Source organism: Leptonychotes weddellii, chromosome 3 (genome assembly GCF_054177405.1).
Source record: "Leptonychotes weddellii isolate Sample4059 chromosome 3, ASM5417740v2, whole genome shotgun sequence".
NCBI classification, from domain to species: Eukaryota; Metazoa; Chordata; class Mammalia; order Carnivora; family Phocidae; genus Leptonychotes; species Leptonychotes weddellii.
The window spans coordinates 162,197,829-162,211,499 of NC_138371.1; the positions used below are offsets into that span (position 1 = coordinate 162,197,829).

Sequence of the window (13,671 nt, forward strand, 5' to 3'; positions counted from 1 at the left end):
GATCCACTCTCCTCATCCATGAACTGGGATAAGAAAGAACGGCCATGAGGATTAAGTGAAATCATACACGTGAGAACTGTGTAAGATAAATGATAAAGAACGACCCAAATATGGGAATGCAAGCTGGTACAGCCACTCTGGAAAACAGTATGGAGGTTCCCCAAAGGTGAAAATAGAGCTACCCTACGACCCAGCAATACCCCAAAGATACAAATGTAGTGATCCCAAGGGGCACCCACACCCCGATGTTTATAGCAGCAATTTCCACAATAGCCAAACTGTGAAAGAGCCCAGATGTCCATCGACTGATGAATAAAGAAGATGTGGTGTACACACACACACACACACACACACACAATGGACTATTACTCAGCCATCAAAAAAAAAAAAAGAAATCTTGCCATTTGCAACGACATGGATGGAACTAGAGGGTATTATGCTATGTGAAATAAGTCAATCAGAGAAAGACAATTATCATATGATCTCACTCATACGTGGAATTTAAGACACAAAACAGAACATCATAGGGGAAGGGAGGGAAAAATAAAACAAGACAAAATCAGAGAGGGAGACTCTTAACCACAGGAAAGAAACTGAGCTTTGCTGGAGGGGAGGGGGATGGGGGGATGGGGAAAGTGGGTGATACACTATATGTTAATTGAATTTAAATTTAAAAAATATAATAGAGCAAGTTACACACACAAAGATCTACCCAAATGTAACACCATTAATATTGTTAACTGAGGTGCAAGATTAATGGACCAGGAACCACAAGATTTCTAACTCTGTGACCTATGAACATTTCTGTATGTACCTTACACTTGCATCAAAACATGTTAAAAGAACAGATTTCTAATTCTGCGTCTGCTGCAAACTAGAGTTAACGTAAGTTAGGGCCACCTTCCTTCTAAGGGGCCTTAGTTCCCTCATTCGTAAAATGAGGGTGTTGAACTATATACTATCTTATGTTATCTGGAACTATCTGTGATTTATTTCTCATTACTCAACGTCTTGATAATATACAATAACACATTCTTAAAATGGAGGTTTTGACACGTAGGTGGGGACCCATCTGTTTGATGTGAAATGCCTGAGGTCAAAGAACAAAGAGGTTTATGAGATTCCTGGCTGTTTTATGAGATGATACAGGGGATCCCCAGGGACTGACTGGGAGACATTGAGCAGATGAAAGCACTCGGAATTTCAGACACGAAAGCAACACAGGGCTCCAAGTGTACCTTCTCTATGTTCACATACAATGTAAGTCTTTACATTGTATGTACAGGATGCAGATTTCCTCGTCCCTGACCCTCGGTTTGAATCTGAATCTGCCAATTATTCGGCCAGCTATGTGACTCTGAGCAATTTCCTTCCCCTCTCAAAGTCTCAGCCTCTTAAACCAGCACCAAGACAAGAGAAGCTCTACCACAGCGTAGGGCATGGCACATGATGTCCAAGCCCCATCCTGCTCCTCCAAATGGCTCAGCATATTTACGGAGTATCTCTGCTCTTCTCAACTCTTGGCGTTATACTGGGGATGACTAAGGAACATATCTGACGTGTGAGTTCCCAGCATAATACTGTGCACACATATACACATTTACTGAACAGCTTTTGAGGACAGAAGCAGAATTCAAAGAAATCCCCTACGAACAATGGAAGTACAGCTCTTCATTTCTAAGGAGGGATGAGATGAGAAGCAGGGACAGAAGAGAATTCAGGCTGTGTTTCTAATCTCTCATACACAAGTACCGTTAGATACTAGGACAGATCTCCTCCAGATACTTAAGATATTACACAATAATTTTTTCTTAGAGTGAAAATCTGGGAAATGCAAAAAGAGGATGAAAAGAAAAACGTACCCGTAATTATAATGCCCAGAGATAAAGAGTTCTGATGAGGAGCCTCAAAAGACTGTTGGCGCCATTCCACCCCAGCCATGCATCTCAAACGGCAAGAACACGTGAGTTTCCTTTCTTCCCTCCATCCTTCCATCAATCTAACTCCCACCTTGTATCAGAAAGAGTTACAGGTGATGCCGGACATTAGCTTAAGTCCCTGAAAGCAGCCCTCAGTTCTCACATCACACCTGTACGATGAGATACTCCATTACTGTTATTGGAAAGATACCAGATAATCCGAATGTTATTCACCGAGCACCTTTTTCTCACCATATACGGTGCTTGGTACTTTCACACACATCATCTCTGTGAAAATGCTTTGTAAACCTTCAAGCACCACTCAGACTATAGCATTGAGATAGTATAGATTCTTGATCGTCCCAATGGCGATTTCATCATCTAGAAGGCAGAGGAAGCACAAGGTGCTAACTAGGCCTAATTCCAAACAACCAAGAATCAGGGAGAAACCTGGGCAGGAAGAAGGGTCAGTATCATGTAGTTTTCTTGACAAATTATGAAACAGAAAAGCAACCTACACATTCCCCTGCTGGATCTTTCTAGACCAGACAGAAAATATCCCACAGTCTGTTTTCCCAAACTCTTCAAAATTTCCTGGAGCGGGATGTGCCCTGACCACATCTGCATCTCAAAGGTGAGCACCCATTAGAATAAAATGTAACGGGTCCGCAAAATGCGAACCTCCTGTGCCACAGGAGAATCTGTACCCACAGAACCGAACGTGGGCAATCTCTTTAGAATCTGGGCTCTCTCTGCAATGAGGCACAGGTGCCCACACACCTGAGCAAGCCACCGTGCGCAGAGCCTCCCCACGTGCCGGCACGGGTAAGCATGCACACCTGTGGCTCCCCCGCCCCACCGAGTCTGCCGATTCTCAGCAGACCTGACTTCAACCTGGGACGTGTTGTTAAGACCCAGTCATGAAGCGTTGTCTCTGAAGGCTTATAATTGAAAAGGGCACAGGGTGCTTGTTAGAGCACCCTCGGTGCCAGATTGTGAGGAGTGAATGGCCGAGATGAACTTTAATTACCAGTCCCTGTGGCGGGCTCACCTGTTTTGCTGTTTCGGTGAGGGCAGCAGCTTCTGCCTTGCCCAGTTGCTGCACCATCTTGTAAAACAGGCTCTCTTCGTTCTGCAGCAAAACATAGGGTTCATCATATTCTTTCAGTCTTCCTGAATCCAAAACCTGTTGATCAGCAGAAAGAAACCCATTAGCACACAATGTTTTGCAGTAACATATTATAACTCAGATAATATTTCGGAAAGGGGCAGGAGAAGGAGAATAGAGAGAATCCATTTGGGTGGTAGGCCTGGCTGGTGTTTAAATGGTTTGATTACCCTGTTTTACTAGGCAGACAAAGGCCTAGCCCGACCTTTTATTATTATAATGTTATAGGAAAGGAAGAAAATGAAAGTTTTAGACTATGATTATGGGCACTCAGCAGTCCTGTGGCATTTTATATTCTGCAAAGGCATTTTGGGTTGTTATTAGTTAGTGCTTTTAGCTCTCAGACTCCAAGCTTTGAGGGCTATTTATACATACATCCAGACTTGGGAAATTTCTTGATTTAAGAAAATCAAAGTCGGTTTACCTAAAAAGTAGGGTGATGTCATCCAGACCAGATGGCAGTGACCCGAAAGCAAATTAATAGCCGAGCTGGCTTGACAGAATCTGAGCAATATCTGAAAAAGAAGTCAATGCTTCTGGAATTTCTTCAGGGTCCTGGAATATGTCAGCCGGTAAGAGGGGACAAAATAACCCCGTCGGCGAGATTAAGGTGCATCTTGAAGTTGGCTTTGGTTGGAGCTTATTATTCTGGGAGTGAAAGATTGGCTAAAAGAGCTGCTACCTAAGCAGCTTTAGCATAATTGCTCTGCACAGAAGAAATCTCTAGAAATCCAATTTTCTTTTTGGATAAGACTAAAGAAGTAATTAAGAAACTGAGCTCCAAATTCCAGCGATCGTGGCCTGCACAGTCCACGGGGGCAACCCAATCTCAATTGCAGAAGATCTGAATATCTGTTTTCACAATTATCTCCCCTGCTTCCTTTTCTCTCTTTCTTTGGCTGCCTGCCTTTCAGCCATTTTATTGCTCCTTAATATGTCCACTAATTGGAAATTGAAAGGGAGAGGAAGGGGCTCTTAACTCTACATTTCCACTTACTAGTAGCTCTGGTTAATGGTTCAGGAGGGAAGAAAGAGGCTGAAACAATTGGCCCAAATGACGTACCTAGGAAAACAGTTCTTTAAGTGGTACTTAGTTCTTCATTTAGGTGGTCTTTAGAGTAAATTTATCTTAAGGGGATACGCGGGGAACTCCAAGCAGGACGCAGGCTGTGTGTCCACATCTAGGGACTGCAGTTAATTCCGTCCCGTGGTATTTGATCGGAAACATTAAGTCTCATAAAGGGCATTTTCCTGTTAATCTTTTGTTTACTACTGTGAATCACTGCTAAGGGCAGCTTTCTCAAAGGAGTTCAAGAATAATTGAATCTGTCACATCCACATAATAATTAAAATGTCCTATAATTTGGCATGCCAATTTAGATGCCCCGAATGTGTAATTTTACTTAAGCATAGCATTATAGAGCATAACCATTCCTCCTGATGTTGAAGAAGAAGAAGAAAAAAAAAAGCAATTGTAAAATACAGGTTTCTCTCATGCTTAAAGACTAAGTAAATAAGTGAATCAAATTACTTCACACAATGAAGAACTTTATATTCTGCAAAAGCAACAACTTTTTAAAAAATCACCAGTTCAGAGTTAGTGGAAAATGAGTTCTCCGACTATAAAGACTTCACCTAATTTTTAATGGAATGAAAGTATTACTGATATTTTGTCCTTGTCCAGCTTCCTACTTTATTCACATTTGAGTGAATAGTAAATTTTTCCATCTTCTCTCATACTGTCTGAAAACACACAAATACCACTGAGATGACTTAGTTCTCAGAACTGACCAATATCTGAAAAGGCAGAGCCAGAAAAAAATTACTGCTTTCAAAAAGCAACAGGATTTTTTTTTTAAAGATTTTATTTATTTATTTGAGAGAGAGAGAATGAGAGACAGCACGAGAGGGAAGAGGGCAGAGGGAGAAGCAGACCCCCCGCCGAGCAAGGAGCCCGATGTGGGACTCGATCCCGGGACTCCAGGATCATGACCTGAGCCGAAGGCAGTCGCTTAACCAACTGAGCCACCCAGGCGCCCCAAAAAGCAACAGGATTAACAATATAAATGATCAAAAGATTATTTTGGTCAAAATACTTTGAGTCTTGTAAGTACTAAATATAAATGCAATGTAACAAAGAATGACTACCTTAAGATTAAAAAAAAAAATCACCCCATAACTAAAATAGCAGTCTTTTGAATTTGAAAAGGAATAAAAATAGCTGTGGATTGAACACTCATTGTTTCCCACATGCTTTATAGATATCACTGTTAATTCTCAAGGTAGACAAGGTACATAATTCCTTTCCTTCCTTCCATCCATCCATCCATCAATCCATTTATCATTCCTTCCTTCTTACCTTCCACTCTCCCATCTATCCATCCAGGAAATACTGGTACCTAATACCAAAAGCACTATACTAGGAACAGGAAATTCAAAGATGAGCAAGACACACTCCGTCCAGAAACTCACAGCCAGAGATGAAGACTGAGGTGCAGATGTGTTAAGTAATTTGGCTCAGGCTACAGAATCAAGTAGATAGCAGAGGTGGTATTCAAACCCAGGGCTGAATCCCTATTCTTTCCTCTCCATGTGAGTTCCCAGAGAAAGACACTTTGATTATTTATGATCAGAAGCAAAATACGGGAGATGAGACTGTTAACATTCAATTTTCTAAGATACCTTTCCATATGGATAGTATCATATATTAACTTTGTATAATTTAAGAAAATATGCCTATAAACGTAAACATTTCCCCCTGTCCACTTTCCACTGCATTTTTATTATACTCAGGGCTCATATTATTTACTGTGTGCCTAGTAGATACTCGCAGAAAAAGAAAACCAATTTTATTAAACTTTTAGGATTAATTAAGCGTAAGTAACACAAGGCAAAAACACATTTGAGGAAAATAAGTAAACTTTCATTAATTCCTGAACTTATTCAGCAAACATTTATTGCCTACTTAACTGTGCTCACGCCATCATGAGAGATGCTGTGCAGGAGGCAAAAGATATGTAAGTCACAACCCCTGACTTTCTGGAGTCTGTACTGACAGAGAGAGAAGTCCTCAAATGTCTATAAGGCAAGAAAAAAAAGCACAACAAAGGGGATCTGAGCAGCAGAAGACATGACTTCTGGCCACAGGTTCTGAGGACGAGCTTCAAGATGGAGAAAGCATACCAAACTGAGCCTGAAAGAATGGGTAGGCTTGAACATACAGCAGTGGGGCTGGGGGGTGGAGAGTGGCCACTCCAGACACAGAGAACATGAGCCAAGAGGTCCAGAGATGAGCCCGTCAACTCCTTAAGGGCAGGATGCCATGGTTTCCCGTTCTGCTGTTGCATCTCCCAGCCGTGGCATCGTACATGATGAGACGCAGGTGCAGAGTGCACACTGGTTCCAAGTTAAATACAAAGGAAACGGAATTTGGGGCATGATGGCGTGACTGCCCAGTGGTGCAGTTGAAAGGACTCAAGGGGAGTGAGTGTGGCTGCCACTGGGAATCGGGCGGTGGGATCCAGGGAGGACAAGACCGGGGGTAGAGACTCAGAGGGCCACATACCTGAGGTAGCTGAGTGGGCAAGAGGGAGAGGCACCTGAGGGACAGACAGACCAGGGCTGAGGACGGAGGCTTGAAACTCATTTATCTCATGTATCGGAGAAGAGAAAGGAGAGAAGGTGCAGTCAGAGAGGAGGGACATTGGCAGAAACAAGAGTGCAGAGCCACCGAGATCACACCAGCGGCTACAGAGCCCCCTTGGGGTGCAGACTGAAAAAAGTCCAGGCACAGAACTGTACCCACTTTGCCTTTACCTTTACTGGTTTGAGCAAAAAGTCCAGATCTTTCAGAATAAGTAAACATAAAGCAACTCCAGATTTTCTTTATGTACAGAAAAACAGGTAGAATTTTGAGTTTTTATTGTTAACATCTCTTCTATCTGGAAGAAACGGCTCCCGTGATCTCCCGCGGTGCCCCCAACTCTCCTATAGCCCGAGTTAAATGACAAACGCGACCACACGTTCCAGCTGGTGTGAGAGCAACCCCACGGCGCCAACATCTCTCCAGGAACGCCAGCCTCCAATCACTCGCGCTCTCTAGCAGGTTAAGGGAAAATACATTATGTTGGACAAGCCAGTCAGTTACATAAACTCAGTGAAGACGTGCTTATCAGGCCCATGTATCTGCAGATATTCCAGGTAGCTGTCCTAGATATAAAAATTAAATGGACCCATTGCAAAATAATCGAATCCATTTTTAAATGGCGAATGCCATCAGTGATATGGGGTGGCTGCAGGGAGAGGCGGGGCGGGAGGGGGTACAGGACAGGGTGGACGAGAGACCTGACAACAGCAGAGAGACGCCTGGGACAGCTGTCAGTACGGCAACAAGCAACAGAGGGAGAGCCCACTTAGCAGCAAGCAGAGTGGGGAGGTCGGAGTTTCAGACATCTGCTTTTGGTGGCCCAGGGACAAAGAGGCAGAGGGGCAGTTATCCAGCCTTGGAACTTGGGTCCCTCTCTGGTAAGATGGATGCCTGGGATTTTCTCTGTGATAAGATACTGTGGGGAGTATTACTCAGAATCCTTTCTTAGGTCTTGAAATGGTCCACCATTGTCACCTGGGGAAGCTGAACGCTAGGTCACAGTGACCGCTGGAGCTACTGCCCCCAAATTCCTGCTATTGCAAGTATTTCTTCTCCCGGATTGTGCTTTCAACCGTCACAGTGGTTATTTTTCCCTCTGAAAACCGGAATGAAACCTCTTGGTGTTTTGAAGGAGCTGTTCTCTTCCGAAATGTTCTAACTGTGGCCACGTATGCAGGCTTAGTGAAGCGAAGCTCCAGGAAGTGAAAAATAGCATTTCAATAAAACTCCAGGTGGCTCTGAGGTGCTTTTGTGCTTTTCCAGGTGGGTACGTTACAACAGTGTCTGGGTTTGATTTCTCTGGGAAAAACTCTACTCAGAAGAAGTTGGAGTTTAGGAAGAAAGATAAAGACCATAAAACCATAACATGGCCTGTAAGAGGTAGACTCTGGGCTTCTCAGCCCCGGCTTTTATTCTGCAGAAGCCCCTAACTCCTGCCAGTGAAAATGCTGAACCCAGGCAGCGAGGCAGGTCTGAGGATGTCTGCTTTGCTCCAGCTGCCGGCGGGGGAGTCTGGGGATGCTGTCAGGACTTAGGGGATGCGGGGACGGGAGGAAAAAGCTGTACCACTGGCTGAAGAGAAGACAGGTCCCAAGTAACCAGCTAATCCTCCAACTACAGGGAAGAAGCCGTCTTTAACGCAGAGATAGTGGTGAGTATTAGGAGAAAGAGGATTTCTAATTTGTCTGTCTTGCTCCACTGTTTTGTGGCAACTGAGCAAATGAGGAAGATTAAATTAGCTGTCATTATGACTACATCATGTTTAATAAAGTTAAAACTGAGGGAACATCTTTGTAAAATAGAATTCTAAGCCTAACACATTAATGGCGCTTAATGAACCCAAACTGGGCAAATCCCTTTGGAGAGCCAACACATAAACAAAGCTATTAATTAAGTCACAGTTGTTTCCCAACAAGCCTTTTGTTGATTTACTTACAGTAAACAAAACCATATCCATACGTCTTTGTGCAGAAGTATTCACCAGTGCAACGAAATGTAATTATGACACCATGAGCGCGTGCAATTACACGACCTTACGATGACAGGGCTGTTGGTTATGCCTTTCATTAGCATCCGTCACTTCCCCAGCCACTCCCCGAGGCCGGCCACCCTCCAGCCCATTCCGGAGCAGTAGGCCTTGCAGCTGACCAACGCGTCTTTACGCCCCTAAAGCTTTCAGAATAACAGAACAGACCATCGCTTGCTTTTTGGAAAGGAAATGGGTATTTCTAAGCCAGCAAGAAAAGAAGAATTGCTCCCAAAATCAAAGGTTCAAGAACAGAACATGACTTACGGTGTTTTGCTGGACTGAAAGCCAACTGAGAATCAGACGCTCTAGAATAAAACAGAAGGTTTCCACCTGGAGTGGATGGAGCCTAGAGGACAATTCACCAACAATGAAGCTAGGGAATGCGGGCCACCCGGGTCCCCTGAGGTCCATTCCTGCCATTCCTGTCAAAGGAGTCAGCAACCCAAACCAGCTCTGACCAAGATGTAAGCAAGTGGCCGAGTTCACCTCTCCTGGTGGGAGCGGCAGCCCCATGGAGACATGCAGAGTCCACCACAGAAAATGAGGTCCTTCCAGGCACAGGTCACAGGCTCTAAAGAGAACCCTGCATTTCCCGTCTCCAAACCAACTTCTCCCTCAGTCTCCCCAACTCCCCCGGACCTCAGGCCCCTTCCCTCACATGATGTGGTCATAATGACAGCTAATTTAATCTTCCTCATTTGCTCAGTAGCCACCAGCACACCGTCCTTTATCTGCCCCCAATCCAACCATCTCACCATTTCCACTGCTGGCGCCTTAGTCTAAGCTGCCAACATCCAGTCGAACTGAAAGGTGACTGAACAGTCTGAACTCCCTCTTTAAGGAAAGAGGGAGAGCAGAGTGAGGCCAGGCTAGAAAGGAAGGGAGGGGCTGCAAATTGCTTTGCAAAACTGTATTAAGGATTTGGACAAAGACACTGACCAAGAGAGAAAAATCTGAGATTCTCGAAATTTACCAGGAGCTACTGGTAAGGAGAGCATTCCACAAACGGACATGTTTTGATAACAGCAACGAAGCCTACTGGTTAAGGGGATACAGAAAAGTTCCCATCTGCGGGTCAGACGCTGGTGCATAAGATTTAGGAACAACCAGCTGACGGGTCTGCCAAGTTCTGTCCTTTGCTGTTTCCCTAACGGATCATGCATTCCAAGGCCACAGTATTCTAAGTATTTCTAAGTATGAGATGATATGCCACGATCACTGTCATCACACCAAAACCCCAAAATAAATCTATATGGTACATTTAGGAGCAAGGGCCCCCAACTGAGCTGAAGACCAAGCCAGCTTCCTGCTGCCGCCCCCAAAGCCTGACTAAGCACGGCAAACAGGGAAACGTCATGGCATCACTCATTTACTGTGGAAGAAGGACGCTTCTGGGGACAATCTGTGACATCAATGCCGAGAGATGAGAACAAAGTGATAGGAAACAGATAGAAATGAAAGGTTATTTTTCCAGTTACCATTCAAGAACACAAAATGAAGGAATAAGGATGCTCGATGCTAAATGTTTCTGGAATCCAAGAGTCACTGTCCCGCCCTCATGGAACACCCCTACCGGGGTGGCCTGCTTCTTACTGTGATGTTCTAGTCCAGACCGGCCACACTGCTTGAAGCCAAAGCATCCTTTTGGTTGGGAATACCCAACTCCTGTCATCCGCCTCGTCAGAGCTCATTCCTATACACGTCCAGGTCTGGGGAGTGCTGAGGTTGAAGGCACTGCTTCACTGTGGAGAGTCTGGGATGTTCTCAGTGCCCCTCCCGTCCTGATGATCCCATCTGATGATGCATATGAAGCAGGGTGGGAGGTAATATTCCAGAAACTGCCCCAAAGAGTCAAAAGAGACAGCTCCTTTTCACTGGACATAAGGAAGCCTGGATACTGAGCAAGCAAGAGAGGGAAAGGAGACGGAAGAAAAAAGAGAAGAAAATAGAGACGAAAGGGAGGTAAGAAGGGAAAAAGGAAAGAAACATAAGAAAGGAAAGGCTGAATTACTAAGAAAGAAAACGCCAGTCAAACCTAGAAGATACCAGACAGCTATCTAGAGACCAAAGCTGGGGGCCTGCCATGTGTGCAGTAGCCGGATCTACTGTGTAAGAGGCTTGCTGGTTGGTCATCTAGTCTCGCAGCCCCAGATCCACCTTTCTTCCTACACTCTCACGTGAGATGCTGGGGCTGGGCTTCTGCAAATCCCGGGTCGGAGACGCTTTGACCAGTGGGTGCTCTGTTGGGTTCCACCAGCAGGGGGCACTAGGGGGGCCTGAAGGTGGGACACAGAGCAAAAGGTCTCCCTGGCTTATGCCACTCTCGCACCATCGCCCGGGGACAGGAACCTGGCGCCAGCCCCCATCTTCCATTAGAACACACAATGAGGGGGCGCCTGGGTGGCTCAGTTGGTTAAGCCACTGCCTTCAGCTCAGGTCATGATTCCAGAGTCCTGGGATCAAGCCCCGCATCAAGCCCCGCATCGAGCTCCTTGCTCTGCGGGGAGCCTGCTTCTCCCTCTCCCTCTGCCTGCAGCTCCCCGTGCTTGTGATCTCTCTCTTTCTCACTCTCTCTCTCTCTGTATCAAATAAATAAATAAAATCTTTAAAAAAAAAAAAAAAAAAGAACACACAATGAGAACTAGCCTCTTGGTGCACCTCACAGACGTGGGCAGTGGTTCTCCTAGGAGATCTGCGCATAGGAGTCTTTGGGGTCTCTCCTCCGAGTTCTTAGGTCTGGAGATCTGTCCTGGGGCTCAGTAGCTGCTTCCTAAAATTATTACCCCAGTGTTTCCTGTCCACTTTCCCAGCCCTCCAATTCCTACGCTAAATCCCCTACATGAAATCCTTCCTGTTGAAATACGTTGTGTTTCTGACTGGGGCCTCTCTTCTCAGACTCCCTTCTGACACTACATCTTGTGAACATCCCAACAGCTGAGAAATTCTGCAACTTACCCACCAACCAACTGGCAGCCTAAACGAAAGGCTAATTTTTTGATTAAGAGAATCCAAAATACTGAAACAACTGTGACACGGTGAAAACGACTGTTTTGCCATGCTGTCAGAGGAGGCCAGATCTTGGATTTGAATTATTTCCATGGCTGACCATCATACAGAAAAAGGACAATTCAAAAAACTTTTAATATGGAAATGTGAAATTATTATATAATTTCACATTCTGAAGGTATAGTTAAGTACTTGAGTTACTGGCAGGGATGAGAGGAAAAAGGAACAGAAAACAAACTTATTGGAGGTTTCTATCAGGTTGTACAAGGAAGGTGAAGTTGAAGAACTGAACATTAATGGAAACACCTGGAATGCCACAGGTGAGGGTCTTACCATGATCTTGTCACTGTCAATAATGGTGTTCAACCTGTGTGCGATGGTTAGCACGGTGCACTGGGCAAATTTCTCACGGATTTTTTTTTGTATTACTTCATCAGTTCTAGAACCAAAGGAGTTGGATTTAGTTTAGTAGAAGGGGAAAAGTAGACTTAAGACTTAAAATAATCATATGACATTTTCATAAGGTTTTTAGATATCAAGGACATGATCTTGTTGCTGAAAAACTCAGTATAAAAAAATCTATTTAGAAATTTCCTATTTTGCATATAATGACATAAAATATCCTTCCCTCCAATTGCTTGAAACTTTCAGGTGTTGAATTTAGGAAACTAGCTCTGTTAGGATGCCTACTAATACCATTAACATTGTATAACTTATTTTGGTTTCTTCCTCTGTTTTCCAGAATTAACATTATCAAGAGGTGTCTTTGGGGCAAAGAGAGCGCTTAGAAACATTTCTCAGCATCATGAAATGTTTCTCAATGACCACATTTAAAATTTGGATTCCACGGTTCATGGACCTCAGTTCTGTACCTTGGATCCACATTTGCTGTCGCTTCGTCAATGATCAATATCCGGTTTTTCCTGAGGATGGCCCTGGCGAGGCACACCAACTGTCTCTGTCCAACACTGAAGTTCGATCCTGATTCAGCTAACTCGGTGTCCAATTTGCCAGGAAGATCTTCAATGGCTTCTTTAAGCTGTACCTGTGGATGCAGAAAGAATGACATCTTCCTAAACGAACTACTCCTGATGTAGACAAGCCCACTAGACACGAGAGCTCAGAAGTCTTCAGGACGTCTCACGCATCTTATGTGTCCAGTCACATGATGGGGGGGGGGACACCGTTTACTGAAAAAGACAGTTGCTGCAACTCAGGACAGAATGATTCTGACTTAGGAGCACAAGCTTAATGGGAGTCGAGACTCTTGAGTTGCCATCAGTAGGCACTGTCTGTTCATGCATGAAGAGATATATACTATGCTGAATAAAGCTATTCTCAAGGTAACACAGGGAATAATTAAAAACGTTCCTTCTTAATTTTTAGATAAAAGGTAACTGAAGGAATTTATAAAGACAAAAAGCAGAACGGTGGGTGCCTGGGGGCAGAGGGTTAACTGTAAATAGATAAGAGAGAATTTGGGGGGGGGTGACAGAAATGTTCTAAAACTGGATTGCTATGATGATTAACTACAAATTTACCAAAAATCACTGAATCACACCTATAGTGAGGAAATTTTCTGTTATGTAAAATGATACCTCGGTAAAATTGGTGATAAGAAATCATCTGTGTCCCCCGTGATGTCCACCAGGGACCCCTCCCTTGGGATTAATTAAGGAAATTTCTCAAAAAATGAAGTTATTTCTCTCAGTGTAGTCTAAACATTTAAAAACATTAAAAGGATCAGTATGGTTGAGTCAAGTTTCCCAGAACACATTTTGTATGGGAGTTAGTACACTAAAGGGAGAAAACAAAAATTTAATTACTGTAGGAAGCATGGTTCTCTAAAGATATAACCTTGTGAGCACTTTACCATTTTGGAAGGTTTTAAAGTTAAAAAAAT

At 44.0% G+C, this 13,671-nt stretch overlaps 1 protein-coding gene across 5 annotated transcripts in view; it reads right to left on the minus strand.

Annotated features, from left to right (window-relative positions):
* The window catches only part of ABCC4 (ATP binding cassette subfamily C member 4 (PEL blood group)), a 231,460-nt gene that overhangs the window by 10,026 nt on the left and 207,763 nt on the right, over positions 1-13,671 (minus strand). For all 5 annotated transcript variants that reach the window (XM_081815104.1, XM_031028548.2, XM_081815103.1 and 2 more), the window contains 3 exons: positions 12,641-12,813; positions 12,102-12,207; positions 2,971-3,105 (listed from right to left, as the gene is read on the minus strand). In XM_081815104.1, the coding sequence (XP_081671230.1) occupies positions 2,971-3,105; positions 12,102-12,207; positions 12,641-12,813 (414 nt within the window). The remainder of the gene's footprint in view (positions 1-2,970; positions 3,106-12,101; positions 12,208-12,640; positions 12,814-13,671) is intronic.